Below are 14,946 nucleotides of genomic sequence, written 5' to 3'. Positions count from 1 at the left end.
AAGTACAATAACGCGGTAAAACTCCACTACTCCAATAACTAGATACTTAAACTCCAATACAATTCAACGAGATCTCCAATCTGATCTCCGATCTGAACAACTCCCCTATATATACCCACACTGTCTATAAATAGACCATTACATCAGCATACATAATGAGTCTGGAATTTACTACAAATTCTAGAATGTTCCATTACCTTCTATTGCCTTCTACAGTGTCCTATTACCTATTCAACCAGCTTCTAAAAATTCCACCCAGACACAGTACGGTTCTAGAACATTCTCAGTCACACGGAAGTGGTAAACAAGTCGTATGCGACAGAAAGCAATGTCACGATTTGACCTTTATAATGAAATACTAGTAGTGATGTCATTCTTAGCCAATCAGTAAAGCAGATGCATAAAGGTCAAAGATGATTGCCAGACTGTAAACAAAAGCATCGTGTGCCATCGCAGCAGAGCGTCCCCATTTTTCTTGTCTCTTTATTGTGATTAGACATGAATGAAAAGTGCTAAGCTGACAGACTGCGAAATCCGTGGATTAATAAAAATGCTAAGTACAAATTGTGTGGGATGATATCGACGAACTTCAGGAATAAGTTGTAGGGATTTTGTTCGACGGCTACAGTGACGCCGACTTGGACTTTGAGGGTTTTGAGTTTGACGAAAATAGCAATGAACGTACAAATAAAGATCTGAGAAGTTTTTCCAAACAGCTATGAATTTTTATAATTTTCACTGTGTAAATTTGTAAATTATTATTGATCTTGTATGACAGTTAATTCGTAATTTGTCGAGACCGGAAATAATTTTACGCAGTTTAACCCCTGACATTTTAATTCATTTTGAGTTCACGCGTATTGGGCGTGTTTGTCGGCGAGAAAATCCTAATTCAAATGATTCCTCACTGTTGAGTTTTATTATTTCTGGTCTATTTGTCACATTATAAGCAATACATTATTTTTGTTTTACTTCTAGTGTTGCATATTGTTCATTTATTGTCGTTGCATGTTTTCATTTGCAGTTCTATTCCCTGCCGCAGTTCGATCTGCGTGTTGTCAATTTACGCGAATTTTCTTTTTTTTTGCCGGGGATCTCCTGGCAAACGCCCACCCCTATTTTTTGGCAATTTTCCATGTTCAGGACCCTGGGCTTATACCCGGATAAATACAGTAGGTAAGTTTTTAGCCCGTATGTAAAAGATATAAAATGTCAGCTCAATCTCTGACTGGAAAAAAAATCTTCTACTGTACAATTTTGTCTGTGATGCAGCTATAACGAGCAATTTGACTGTTTTGACAAAAATAAGAGGTCTCTTATTAATGTCGTCGGGATATCTTCTGGGACTCGTGAAACAGCTGTTCACCGAAAACAAAAGAGAGCGCTGAAGATAAATAGAGGGGCACTACAAATTGATGGGCGCTTTGCCTCTCTTAAGGTAGCGAGACTATTATTTGTGTTGAAAATTACGATTTTCACATTTATTTATTAATTGATGAAATGCACTATAAACTTTCATGTGATAAAGTCAACATAACATAGAATGTCATGTAAGTTGGTTAAAATGTAGATTTTCTGAAGGGAAGCAAGGCAGCCTCAGTAGTGTTTTCCAAAATCAACAACACAGGTTTAATCTGTGTGCCTATAAGTTTCAAAGATAAACTCAAGACAAAGCAATGTTAGGATGTGTTATCAGTAGCTATCTGACACACAATGAGTGTTTCCAAACATTTGAGTGGTTTGTCTCCGCCCCTGTTTGTTTCACAGATTAGTCATTTGCATATGAATGTGTCAGACACAAGGTCATACAGCCACTGAAAAGAAAATCATTGATTTTGGTGTTTTCATATGCCGAATTTATCCAATTATCGCTATCCCATTCCTTTATTTTTTTGGTTTCCAATAGCCTTACACATTTGGATGTCCCTACACATGTTAAAACAGACCTTGATAGGAAAACAAATTGATTGTGCCGATAAACAAGTTTGAAAATCTTTGCTGTTACTTCATGGACGTTTTCTAGGAGTTTATGTTTTTCAAAATACAAGGTCTTTAACAAAAAATAACGTATACTTATTGTCGTCGGATTAACACCAAATTTTCACAGCTTTAAGGTGACAGTGAGAGGAACTTGAATGTATCCCGACAAACTATTTCATCGATTATTTACCAACGAGTTGTGGTTTGAGTTGGGGGCAATGCGACTAAAACAGCAATTGAAATTCAGCACACTATTTTTTAAAACGCGTTGCTTGAATAAAACTGACCAGACACATTAAATTTACCAGACTATTGAACAACTAGGAAAAGTGAAAAAAATACTTCTTATCGCCAGCATAAATGCGTGATTATTTTTTTTACAGAAAAAGTAATTTTTCACCTTTGATTGAGTAACACGTCGTAGAATGCAGATACCGGCATGCAAAATACATTTGTGAAAAGCTTGAAATCTGGCGATTCTAAAAATATATACTTTCCCGGGTCTATTTGTAGTTATTTAGTCACAATTAGAAGATGAAAACAAGTATGCAAATAATAGTCCCGCTACCTTAAGGTAGCAAGACTATTATTTGTGTTCAAAATTACGATTTCCACATTTATTTATTAACTGATGAAATGCACTATAAACTTTCATCTGACAAAGTCAACGTAACCTAGAATGCCATGTAAGTTGGTTAAAATGTAGATTTTCTGAAGGGAAGCAAGGCAGCTTCAGTAGTGTTTTCTAAAATCAACAACACAGGTTTAATTTGTGTGCCTATAAGTTTCAAAGATTAACTCAAGACAAAGCAATGTTAGGATGTGTTATTAGTAGCTATCTGACACACAATGAGTGTTTCCAAACATTTGAGTGGTTTGTCTCCGCCCCTGTTTATTTCACAGATTAGTCATTTGCATATGAATGTGTCAGACACAAGGTCACACAGCCACTGAAAAAATCATTGATTTTAGTGTTTTCATTTGCCGATTTTATCGAACTATAGCTATCCCATTCCTTTATTTGTTTGGTTTCCAATAGCTTTACACATTTGGATGCCCCTACACATGTTAAAACAGACATTGATCGGAAAACAAATCACTTGTGCAGATAAACAAGCTTGAAAATCTTTGCTGTGACTTCATCGACGTTTTCTAGGAGTTTATGTTTTTCAAAATACAAGGTCTTTAACAAAAAATAACGTATATTTATTGTCGTCGGATTAACACCAAATTTTCACAGCTTTAAGGTAACAATGAGAGGAACTTGAATGTGTCCAGACAAACTATTTCATGGATTATTTACCAATGTGTTGTGGTTTGAGTTGGGGTCAATGCGACTAAAACAGAAATTAAAATTCAGGACACTACTTTTCAAAACGCATTGCTTGAATAAAACTGCCCAGACACATTCAATTTACCAGACTATTGAACAACTAGGAAAAGTGAAAACAAAACTTCTTATCACCAGCATAAATGCGAAATTATTTTTTTTACAAAAAAAGTAATTTTTCACTTTTGATTGAGTAACGCAACATAGAATGCAGATATGGGCATGGCAAACACACCTTTGAAAAGCTTGAAGTCTGGCGATTTTAAAAATATATACTTTTCTGGGTCTATTTGTAGTCGTTTCGTCCCAATTAGAAGATGAAAACAAGTATGGAAATAATAGTCCCGCTACCTTAAACCCTGCTATATACATTGTACATGTAGGATCTGCCAAGGTGTAGTGGTAAGGCAATGGCCAAATAAACAAGCCATGCATGGCACAGTCACCATTAGTTATCCAATTTAAGGATATATAGTTTTGTTCATACATAGTAATATAGTTAGAAAGTAAACATGTCAGGAATGTGATTATAATTTTTTAACATTAAAATGATTGACATCTTGTATCTGATAGGACATGATTGGTCAAAGCTTGTTGAAGATACATGTATGGCTCTGAAACAGTATTCAATAAAACAAAATAGCCACTTGACTAGCCAACCATTTTGAATTTGATCTGAAAACAAAATCACTTGCATCAAGGTCCCATAATGCCCAACAAACGTATGTACAAATTCCATCAATATGGGAGATTCAGTTTTCTGGCAAAAATACCTATGGTGCATGTTGTGTGGTACCTAAGGTGCACTAGGCCTGGTTCACACTGTGGAAGCTTAATGCCTATTATTAGGTTTATTTTTTGGATCACCTATACAGCAGTTCATAGAAGGTAATGTTATTTTTATTTTGGTAGAAAAAGTGCACCTCCATTTGATGTCAAGTCTTTCCCAGGTTATGACAAACTGACTGAAGCTGAGAAAGAGATAACTATATTGGGATTACTGCTGCTGCATGTAGCATTTCGAACACCAGTGTAGCACGTTAGTGAGCTAATTTACTAGTCAGTTAGCAATGTTGCTTTTATACTGGCATCTAACACTTTGATTGTGGCACTAACAAGATTGTGTATGAACACAATAAACCAGCTTTTAGTAATGAAGGGAAGAAATTATGTAGCTACTATTTTGGTGTGTGATGCAGAATATAGCATTATATAATGGGGTCGAGCATTTGAAATATACAAAAAAAAGGATGAATTCGCTGGATTTTATTTTCACTGATTCATCCCTTCAGGAAAAAAAGTGAAAATAAAGTATTTTACAGTATTACATTTTCCTCAAATATTTGCAATTTTTTATTTTTTCTTCACCTATGGGGTCAAATGATGCAGTTTATGCATGAAACAAACATTTGTACACCGACAACGTTCACTTGTGTTTTGTTGTTTTTGTGGTAGTTTTGAATGAACATCCTATACCCACACAAAACAATTTTTCATTTGTGTTTCCAGTTCTGATTGCCAGATGATGATTGGCATGTGTTTAATTATTTCCTCATATATTTTAATTTCAGAAAAATGGAAAGTATACACAAGTTAAACTTATCAATGTTTTGGCAAAGTTGTGACTTTGTGATATAAAACACAACAAACTTAGAGAACTATGACCTCTTGTGAATAACTTCTGGTAATGTATCTCGGGAATGTTGACCACATCAACTTTGTATCAATGTTAGGAACCTGTCTCATAATCTTAAACTATGACTGCTGCAAAACAAATGAATGCCGATCACATCAACTATAGATTTATAACAAACAATGTTATGAACCAGTGTCTCATAATCCAGTAATCAACAATGACTGCAGCAAAACAAATAAATGCCGATCACATCAATTACAGATTTATAACAAACAATGTTATGAACCAGTGTCTCATAAGTTGCGTTCACGCGCAGCTCCTTAGCACGGGCTAAGAGGTCAAATTCCTTAGCCCGTGCTAAGAAAACGTGCGTGAACGCTTAGCACGGGCTAAGGAATGCTAAGTACAGGTTAAATCCGAATTTAAGACGCGGTCTAGACCTTAGCACGGGCTAACGAAGTATGCGCGAACGCTTAGCCCAGGGCTAAGCGCCCTCTGCGGCGACCTTTGGGTGTGAAAATTGTCCCATGTTCGTATAACGACACTATTCCACCAGTCATTACTTCGCGCTCACTTCCACACTAATCGGGTCACTGTAGTAGAGCGTACAGCAGCTCCAATCGTAGACAAAATAAATTTGGTTCGCTGTCTACGACATGCATTAATAAAACGCTGTATTGTGTTACGCCGGTTATATACTGTTTATGTGCATCCAAATAAGTGGTCCAACTTCTCTTGCGTTCCTGTGCACGTCGCTTCAAAATTAGAACGAAACATGCCAGCAGCAGAAATAGAACCTCGCGCGTGTCATCCATTTTTCGTTCGTAAATAGCGGCTTACCAAAGGTCACCAACTAATGGCAGCCCTTAGCCCGTGCTAACGACTGGCCCTCCCTGTGCGTGGACGCAATTGGGTCTAGCCGAAATGCAAATATGCTAGATAAGCCTAAATCAGCTTAAATCTTAGCCTGTACTTCGTGTAACATGAACACAACTATAATCCAGAAATGAACAATGACTGCATCAAAACAAATAAATGCCAATCACATCAAATACAGATTTATAACAATGTTATGAAACCGTGTGTCATAAATCCAGAAATGAACAATGACTGCATCAAAACAAATGAATGACGATCACATCAATTACAGATTTGTAACTATTTTATGATCCTGTGTCTCGTATTCCCGAAGTGAACAATAACAGTGACTGCTGCAAAACAGATGAAAGCCAATCAAAACGCTACATGTATAATTTTATTCGGGTTACAAGTTCAATGACAACTCAACCTTCAATTTATAGATCAAAATATTTGTATTTACTTACTTACTCATGTACGATTTAAAGGCTGTCTTAATTCGTGGGCCAAATTATATTCAGAAGAACCAAAAGTAAATTTTGATAACAACAAAAATGAATCATGGTAATAGTAGTGACCGGCGCACCAGAAAACTAAAATAGCCTAAATTGTCACTCAAATTGCCAAAATAAGGAATCAATTGGAAGCAGTCTCGTCGTGTTTTGAAAAAGCAGTGAACACCAAACTTGGACAGATGATTTCTACGTGTCTTATGGTTATTTGAATGGCATTTATCAACGTTTTAGAATAGGTACTCACATCTGGGCCATTACTTTCTTACGAAAGGCCAAGGTGCGCCATTCTTCTGCCGCCATCTTGATACTCGTTTGCAGACAGTATCTACTGCGCATGTCATGTTTCTGACAGGAAAAAATAATTGACTCAAAAATAATCTTGTTAATTAAGAATTTCGGTTTAAAAATCATATTTAACAATTGTTTAACTTATTTGTACTAAAAATATCGACTGTAGAACGCTACTTCGATTTTTTTGCGTCATTACAGAACGTTTTGCGATATAGTGACCTCGTTTTCATTTCAAAATGTCAGCCTCCATTAACAAATGTGGGGAAACGTTTTCTTTAATTTTCATATTTTAACCGAAACGATTGTGAATTTATTAGGCTAGCTGGCGATCAGAGGCTTGAGTGCAACTGTTGACGACAAGTCTGGCCACCTAAGTGGTATACTACGGAAGGAATCGCCAAGAACATCGTCTAACACGTCGTGATTTGAATAATTGCGTCACTTGTTTGTAAACATACGCGGTGGATAAGCGAACGCATCCACGGTAACGAACCCGGTTCATCAAAACACAATGGCTCACAAGATCTTGGTATTTTCCCTATTGATCGCCACAGCTGCTATTATCGGCGGTGTATACTTTTCGAAAAACCCCGCGGCTTACGAAACATGCTTGGTAACCGCCAGGGACATTCTAAAAAAGACTTTCGGTTTCGCGATTAATGGAGTAGACACTGTAAAGATAATGACATATGACGAGTTGAAACGCTACGATGGTTCACCTGACGGCGATGGTTTATATCTAGCAGTATATGGGAAAATATATGACGTATCTAAAGGTGCCAAACACTATGGACCAGGAGGTGGTTATGAATTTTTTTCAGGTATTTCTGTCTTTAATTAATTTTCGGAACATTAATTAATCTACTATAGCTTCGGAAAGTTATTTTTTGGTGTGTCTCGCTGTATGTGTGATATTTCACTAAAAGATAATCCAAAGATATATTCGAAAACATACTAACATTAATTAATGGTGGTGACTTTTTTTAATCCGAAGGTTCAAGTTTATTGTCATTATTCCAACGACTTTAAACAATATGTAGAGCATATTGCACAGTGTTGATAATTATCTAGATTATCACATCTTTTTGTGGATATCTTCAATAAACAAAATACAGATCTCACTACATATTTCACCTACATGTATTTATTTATTTATTTATTGCTTCCCTTTTGTAACAGGGGCTCACTTATGTAAATTAGGAGCTGCACCAAATAAAAATACATTTCTCTCAAAGACTAATGAAAAAACTTTTGATAGACAAAAAAAAAGAAACTATTAAAGTCACATGAACTAAGATAACAAAATATAACAACAACAAAAACATCTAAAAGTAGCAAAAAAAATTTGCAAACTAAAATATAAGAAGTACACTGGAAAAATATTAAATATTATCTGTATACTTCTTTCTACTCTCCATGGCATCAACTAAGAAATTGTTTGTAAAAGTATCAATTTCATCACACAGGACTGAATTATACTGCCTTGTACTGTCACCCAGGATTAAACATAGCACTTCTTTGTTTGCTATGAAGTCTTTATGTAAATTTATTTCATTTTTGTTACATAGGAGCATTTCAATCCCTTCCATTAGGGTTTTTCTCTGTGCTGAGAAACATTCACAATGTAATATGAAATGCTCTAGTGTTTCAGGTTCCTTTTTGCAACATGGACAGATACAATCATTATTATCCAAGTTTTCTCATATGCCAAGCCAAGAGTGCAGGATCTTGCCTTGAATTTTAATTGGGTGCCCTTGAAGTTAGATAAAGAATTTAAATATTTCTCACAATAATTTGTTTTAAATTTTCTATAATGAATGAGACTTGATTTCTCTGCCATTTTTTGTTTTCATTGAATCTCGTCACTTTTTACAATCAAATTTTTAAAATTTCTTTCAGACAGGTTAGTGAATTGACTTTTGTTTATCTTTATATTTCTTTCTATATCTTCAATGTTATTTAGCCATGGCCAGGTCTTAATCAGATTATTCTCTTTAACTGCAGTTAGTTTATTAAAAATAACTTTTGACCATCTTGTTGATTCCATTAAACGCAACCTCTTGTAATAATTCAGTTTTAATAAACTGACTCTACTTTTCATAGTTATCCACCCCAGGTCCCCTAGAACGGCTTCGTTTGCTGTGTATCGACATGCTCCTAAAATAAACTTTCCCACTGTACGTTGCATTCTTTCTAATTTTCCATATCTTATGAACTAAATATTAGTAACTCACAGGCATACTCTAAGGCAGGTCTAATAATGTGGTTCCACAGGGACATACCATAATCTACTCTATTTACATTGCCATGGTTACCAAGAATTGATTTCATAATGGGGAATAACTTGTTAAATACTGTAGAAAACTTTATTTTCGCTTGGAATTTATTTTCGCTATTTTCGCTGAAGGGATGATTCCGTGAAAATAAAATCCAGCGAATATACTTTATTTCCTATATTTCACATTCAACTCATCAAAAATCAGTGAAAATAAATTCCATAAAGAATGCCCAAAAAGCCTTTTCAGCGAAAATTAATTCCAGCGAAAATAAAGTATTCCACAGTATTTCAGACGTTTTTGTACATTGTGTATGATCTCACAAGTTATGTGTAATCCAATAACCCAAATATTTATACTCAGAAGCTTCTTTTATCTTTGAGTTCCCAATCTGCCAGTCTTTGTTTTTGTTAACTTTCTTGTTAATGATCAACACATTTGACTTTTCCTCATTAATTGTCATCTTCCATAGCCTGCAGAAATGGTTTGTGACATTTAACATGGATTTTAGTTGGACCTCATTTGGTGCAATAAGCACCACATCATCAGCAAAAAACAATCCATTTATACAAATTTCATCCAATTTAACACCATGTATATAATTATAAAACATAATTCTCATCTACCAGCATTTCTGATGTACATATACAAAGTAAATATTTGTCCATGTGACTAGCATACATATCTTTATATGTATTCAGCCATTTAGTGTCCCTGTATTCATTATACTAATATCCCATTGCACGAATGGATTATAATTTCTGAAAGGCACAAGTCAATACAGCAATGAAGAAACAACCTCTTATTTTTCATCCTGTATTTCTTCTCTTGTTTTCTCGTCAAAAGAAAAAATCAAATGTTGACATTGCAGCATACAACAGTTTTGCAAGCACTATTGCAATACTGCTTCCGAAGAATTCTGAAAAAAAGAAAAGATCTGCAATGCAAAGTAATTGTTTGAAATAAACACATATTTAAAAGTCGATTTTAAAATTTTTAATTTTCAATGCAAATATGTGCCATAGATAAAATGTCTAAGCCAAGTTTCATCGAGACACAAATTTATTTTTCATGATAAAGTTTTTGGGATAATCTCGTTATTTAATCAGTCTGTTTCCTGCTCACAGTTAGTAGGTTATTGTAATAAAGAAAGCCTGTATACAATATAATAATTATAATTAATAATAATGAATCTATTGCATCCTTAGAAATAGTTTCCATTGGTTGACAGCAATGAAATGTTAGTAATAAAGTACAATACATATAAAACTGAAGTAAAATGTCAGTTATTGTTATTTCTGATTTCAAAGTATTCACCAGTTTATCTTATTATTATGTCTTCTCTTGAACTCATAATATATTTAAATATCTGAACATCACATTTTAATTCTTTTGGAATGTAGACATTATTCAATAACTTTTGTCTTTCTAAAAACTTCCATGAAGAGATATTCTTTATTTTCAATTTTGATCTGTGAATATTGCTTACAGATTCTGTCTTCTAGAGGTGTGTTGAGTTGGGTGTGTCTATCATTCTCTATTTCTAATTCATGAGTACTTATTCTGAATCAAGTCATTATGATTTTATTTAAGTTTCAGATTACAAAGGAGCAAATATGGTTCAAAACTGTACGAGTTGTTGATCCATATAACAAAATTGGCTTAATACATATATACATGTATCTGAAAATGATGCATAAATGGTTCTACAGTCAGTCAGTCAGTCTGTCTGTCTTGGCATTGCAGTGGGTATATGAGAATGTAATTGCAATGCCAGCTTGCATAACAGTTCTTTTATTGTGAAAATAAATCATTTTATTACACCAAACCCCCAAAAATAATTATAATATCTTGAAATATCACAAACTCCCCATTTCTTAGGTTGCTGTCTTTGTGTCTCGCCTGTGAAAGAGTGTGCAATATTTCAGGAAAAACAGGAATGCAGGCTAAATGTATATAGTGATTCATAGCTGTTTCAGTTTACACATGAGTAATATTAATATTAATGCTTATTTTTTCATAGGAAAAGATGCTTCTAGGGCCTATGTGACTGGTGAATTCAATGAAAAGGGTTTGATTGATGACCTGACTGGTTTCACACCACAGCAAGCAATGGAAGTGAAAAAGTGGGTTGAATTTTATGAAAACACGTATACGTTTGTAGGTATGTATTTAAGATTTTATTTTTAATGCCAATGCATTACTCATATTGCTATGAGGTTAGTATGAAAATACTGCAACTGACGCGTAACGAAGGTCGATGTGACATGCAGTGTGCATGCTTTGTGGTATTGTTGGCATAACCTTATAATTACCGGTATACATATTTTTCCTTCTTGTAGTAAGAATTTAATGAAAAATTACAGCCCGAAAAACGTTTTGCACTGACAGGCTTCTACTTCATTTGTGCACTTCTGCATCAAATGTAAACAAAGGAAAGTGTTTGAATCTGACGTCAATATCCTAGAATGTGTCAAGACGTCAATATCCTAGAATGTGTCAAGACGTCAATATCCTAGAATGTGTCAAGACGTCAATATCCTGAAAAAGTGATGATATGTTTTTTACGGAACAACAAATTTTCGGTGCTAGATGTATAGTAGTCTGACATGTAGGTGTGAGTGATGCCCTCGCCAGACCGAACGGCATCAAACACTACTAATGCCTGACAGAATAGTGTATGTCTCGTCGGAAAGATCAATACAGCGAATTCACAAAGTTCACGTCTTCTTGCAATGAGTTCGATGAATATTCATTTTGGTGGTTATGGTAACACCATCAATCAAAGTCGTGTTTGCAGTGTCTGTAAAAATCACAGACTGTTTTCTACAAGATGATAAACATTGGGCTGAAATTTGCCCGCACCTTATCACACATTATGTCAACAAACAAATGAACTCTGCCGTGAATGGTTACTCTTTGATGGCTGTCACTACCTGACGTTCCTGCAATTTGATTGGTACAGACAAAAAATCGTCAGGATTAGGGAAAAACTACTCTCAGTCATGTGTTGGGTTTGGAGCACCACGGAGGGTGCAACCACACAATCTTGTCAGGCTAAATGTATAATAAGGTCTTAGATTAGCGATTGATTAATTGATTGATTTTTTGGCGTGATAGTGTTGCAATAACGAATACTGGCAGTGTGCATAATGGTATAATGCAATGTTAATGTATGGATAATTTTTTTGTTTGTACAACATACGGTAGAATAAGAGATTTTGCTTATGTCGAACCTGTATTAAAAAATGCATGTATTTTTTAAAGGTTAAACATAGATTGTTCTTCAATTTTCCCAGGAACAAGAGGCCTTATTTTGGTATTTGTAGCTTACTAGTACCTCCCGTTTTTCAGATGTTACTAAGGAAATATTATTATTTTTCTATTTATTGTAAAAAATTATCTTTGCAGTGGTTTTGACAGAAATGACAGGTATGCTTTGTTTTTGACAGGTAAACTGAACGGTCGATACTATGATGAGAATGGAAATCCAACTCCTGAACATGCCAAAGTGGAAGATATGATAGCAGAAGGGATTAAACTGAAAGAAGTTGATAAAGCGGAAAAGGAGAAATTTCCCACCTGCAATTCTGAATGGAGACAGAATGAGGGAGGGAAAGTATGGTGTTCAACTAAAAGGTAGTGTACATGTATAAGCATCAGTTCACTAGTAGAAATGTATCTGCATTTGATATTTCTGTAAATCACCATAAAGTAAGTGAAGGGTGTTGTTTTTGTCTTGTGGTCATAATAACTGATTATTTTCAGATTTAATATATAAGTAATTGTTTTCAAATTGAATATATTTTCAATATCCAGTTTGTTTATGAGCTTCACTGTCAACTTTAATAGTCAAAAGAGTGGAGCTGTTCAGACTGATTTCCCGTGATCGTTGAGTACACAAAAAAATGTTTTGCTCTGTGCTGTGCATTTTGTGTTCAGTTATGGAAGTTAGTTCAGTTCTATTTTTGTCACACACTGCAGAACTTCCAGTCCAGTGTTACAAAAGAAAGTACCCAAGTATGGTGCTATAAATAAGGGAGCAATCTGATTCGTCAGTCATTGTCATCTTAAAATCAACTTGTGTACCGTGAAAATTTCAGTTGCCAGGCACCATAATGTTTTGTAAATGTACATTGCAAAACAGTCAGCAAATCAACTATTCGTTCAGCTGTATGAATCATACCATTATCATATGGGTCATTGATTACTCACATAAGATTTAGCAAAGAGAGTAGTTTCTAGACTGTTAAAATCGTCTGTCATTATTGTAATATTGTTTTTTGTTATAATGTAAATGATGACGTCACATCTTTGGTATGTCTTGTCTGCAAAAGAAAGGAGCTATGACTGAAAACAAGACAATAATTCGTTTCAAGCACTTTGCAGTTGAAGTTAAACTTCTGAAATTATGCATTTGCTCATCTTGATCAGCCAAGGCTTATTTATTTGGCCATTGCCTCACCATTATATCTTAGCTGAATTCCTACTATAAACCTATATTCACTGTTGACAAAATCACAGTGGTGCGTGCTCTGGTGCATTTCCATGAAGACAAGCGTTGTGACGCATGGGAAATTAAATATCGCTTGTTTTTGTAATTTAAGCTATGATGTGATATTAGTCAAAGTCTATTGGTTTAAATTTAAAATTGATTTGAGTTTTTGTTACAAGAACACTGATTGATGGAATCAGCTCCTTGGCATGCCCAATCAAATCATTCAATTTAACTGAAGTCAAATACAACTTTTTCTAACTCAATCATGCACTGGTTCGCAGCCATGGAAGGTCGTCAGCAAAACCTTATGAATCAGACGATGACATTTGCTTTGTCATACTTGAGTGTATAAAATCCTTGCTTTAAAGTTATTTGACAAATTACGTTTTCTTTTTATCTACAGTGGTGGCATTGCAAGAGATTGGGTTGGTGTTCCGAGAAAGTTCTTTAAACCTGGCTCCACCCAATCCCGCTGTGCTTGTATAAGAACAACAGGTCCACCATCAGACCAACCAGATGCTAAAGACCATGCAAACAGAGGAGATTTAGATAACCCCAATATCCGAGAATATGAAGATTGCGAACCAACCTCTGTATCATGTGCATTGCTTCTATGATCTTAGTTTTATCTAGTCATTCAAGTACATCCTTACAATGTTTCTATGCATCAATGAGATGTTTTTAGATAAAATTATCACACGAAAAGACTTCCACAAAACACAATTTGTGGGCTATACTATACTATATAAGTATACTATACTGTGCATAGTGTAGATTTAACCCTATCACTAGTATAGTATCAATATCCTTCTGCTCCTGCAAAGTAGTCCTGTTTGATTTCTATTTATTTGTGTCTAACAAACCTAAATTATGTCTGTCTGAAAATTGAAGTAGATTATAAAAATAAAACCATATTTAACACAAGTCACATTAGATAATTATCCGATCACTGCGAGATCCTGCGTTATGTGTGAAATCTAATGTCAAAACAGGACAAACAAAGGTAGATATTTCCACGCATAATAATGTGCTGTACACATTTGAAGATGGTCAATTTTGATGAAATAAGGGTATCTAAACGCAATATTCTCCTGTCAAAGATCAGCTTTTCGTCTCACAATAAAATCGTTCGATTTTTGCGGCAGATGTTCGGTCCTTGTTTTTCATGCAATACGCAAGATCTCGCAGTTGAACCGAAAATCACCTATTGCAGCACCTATGTTGAAAAATTGTAAACCAAGAACTTGTTGCTTATTTAGTAGAATATTATCAAGTAGTCCAAGTTTGAAGACCATATTTGATATATAATGTTATGTGGTATTTGTAGTTTATGGTCAACAATAACATCAGGTCTTAATTAAAGTCAAAGTATTTTATAATACATAATTTATATATTTCTGGTTCAAAATAACTCTATGCAAATTTTCTTAACTTTATGAACTATGCAGTCTTTCTTATCTCTCATCTTTATTACAATAAATGAAATTATCAAATGAGAAAGTCACATGTTATATTTGGTACACAGCAAATACATGTACACCCTCCCCACACACACCCCCCAA

At 34.7% G+C, this 14,946-nt stretch overlaps 2 protein-coding genes across 14 annotated transcripts in view; one reads left to right on the top strand and one right to left on the bottom strand.

Annotated features, from left to right (window-relative positions):
* LOC100371395 (uncharacterized) overlaps nt 1-6,645 on the bottom strand; it is a 139,945-nt gene extending 133,300 nt beyond the window's left edge. For all 13 annotated transcript variants that reach the window (XM_085491636.1, XM_085491638.1, XM_085491639.1 and 10 more), the window contains exon 1: nt 6,564-6,645. In XM_085491636.1, coding sequence (XP_085347762.1) covers nt 6,564-6,619 — 56 coding nt within the window. In that variant the 5' untranslated portion in view covers nt 6,620-6,645. The remainder of the gene's footprint in view (nt 1-6,563) is intronic.
* Nucleotides 6,646-6,848: 203 nt separating this feature from the next.
* LOC100371243 (neuferricin-like) lies at nt 6,849-14,884 on the top strand. Its single transcript, XM_002731184.4, has 4 exons — nt 6,849-7,431; nt 10,910-11,050; nt 12,339-12,525; nt 13,788-14,884. The coding sequence occupies exons 1-4, from the start codon at nt 7,122-7,124 to the stop codon at nt 13,999-14,001; spliced, it is 852 nt and encodes a 283-aa protein (XP_002731230.1). The 5' UTR covers nt 6,849-7,121; the 3' UTR covers nt 14,002-14,884.
* Nucleotides 14,885-14,946: the final 62 nt, after the last annotated feature.

The sequence above is a fragment of the Saccoglossus kowalevskii genome, chromosome 16, assembly GCF_978046115.1.
Source record: "Saccoglossus kowalevskii chromosome 16, keSacKowa6.1, whole genome shotgun sequence".
Taxonomy (NCBI): Eukaryota; Metazoa; Hemichordata; class Enteropneusta; family Harrimaniidae; genus Saccoglossus; species Saccoglossus kowalevskii.
The sequence above is the reverse complement of the archived record's forward strand: the minus strand, read 5'-3'. Positions and strand labels throughout refer to the sequence as shown.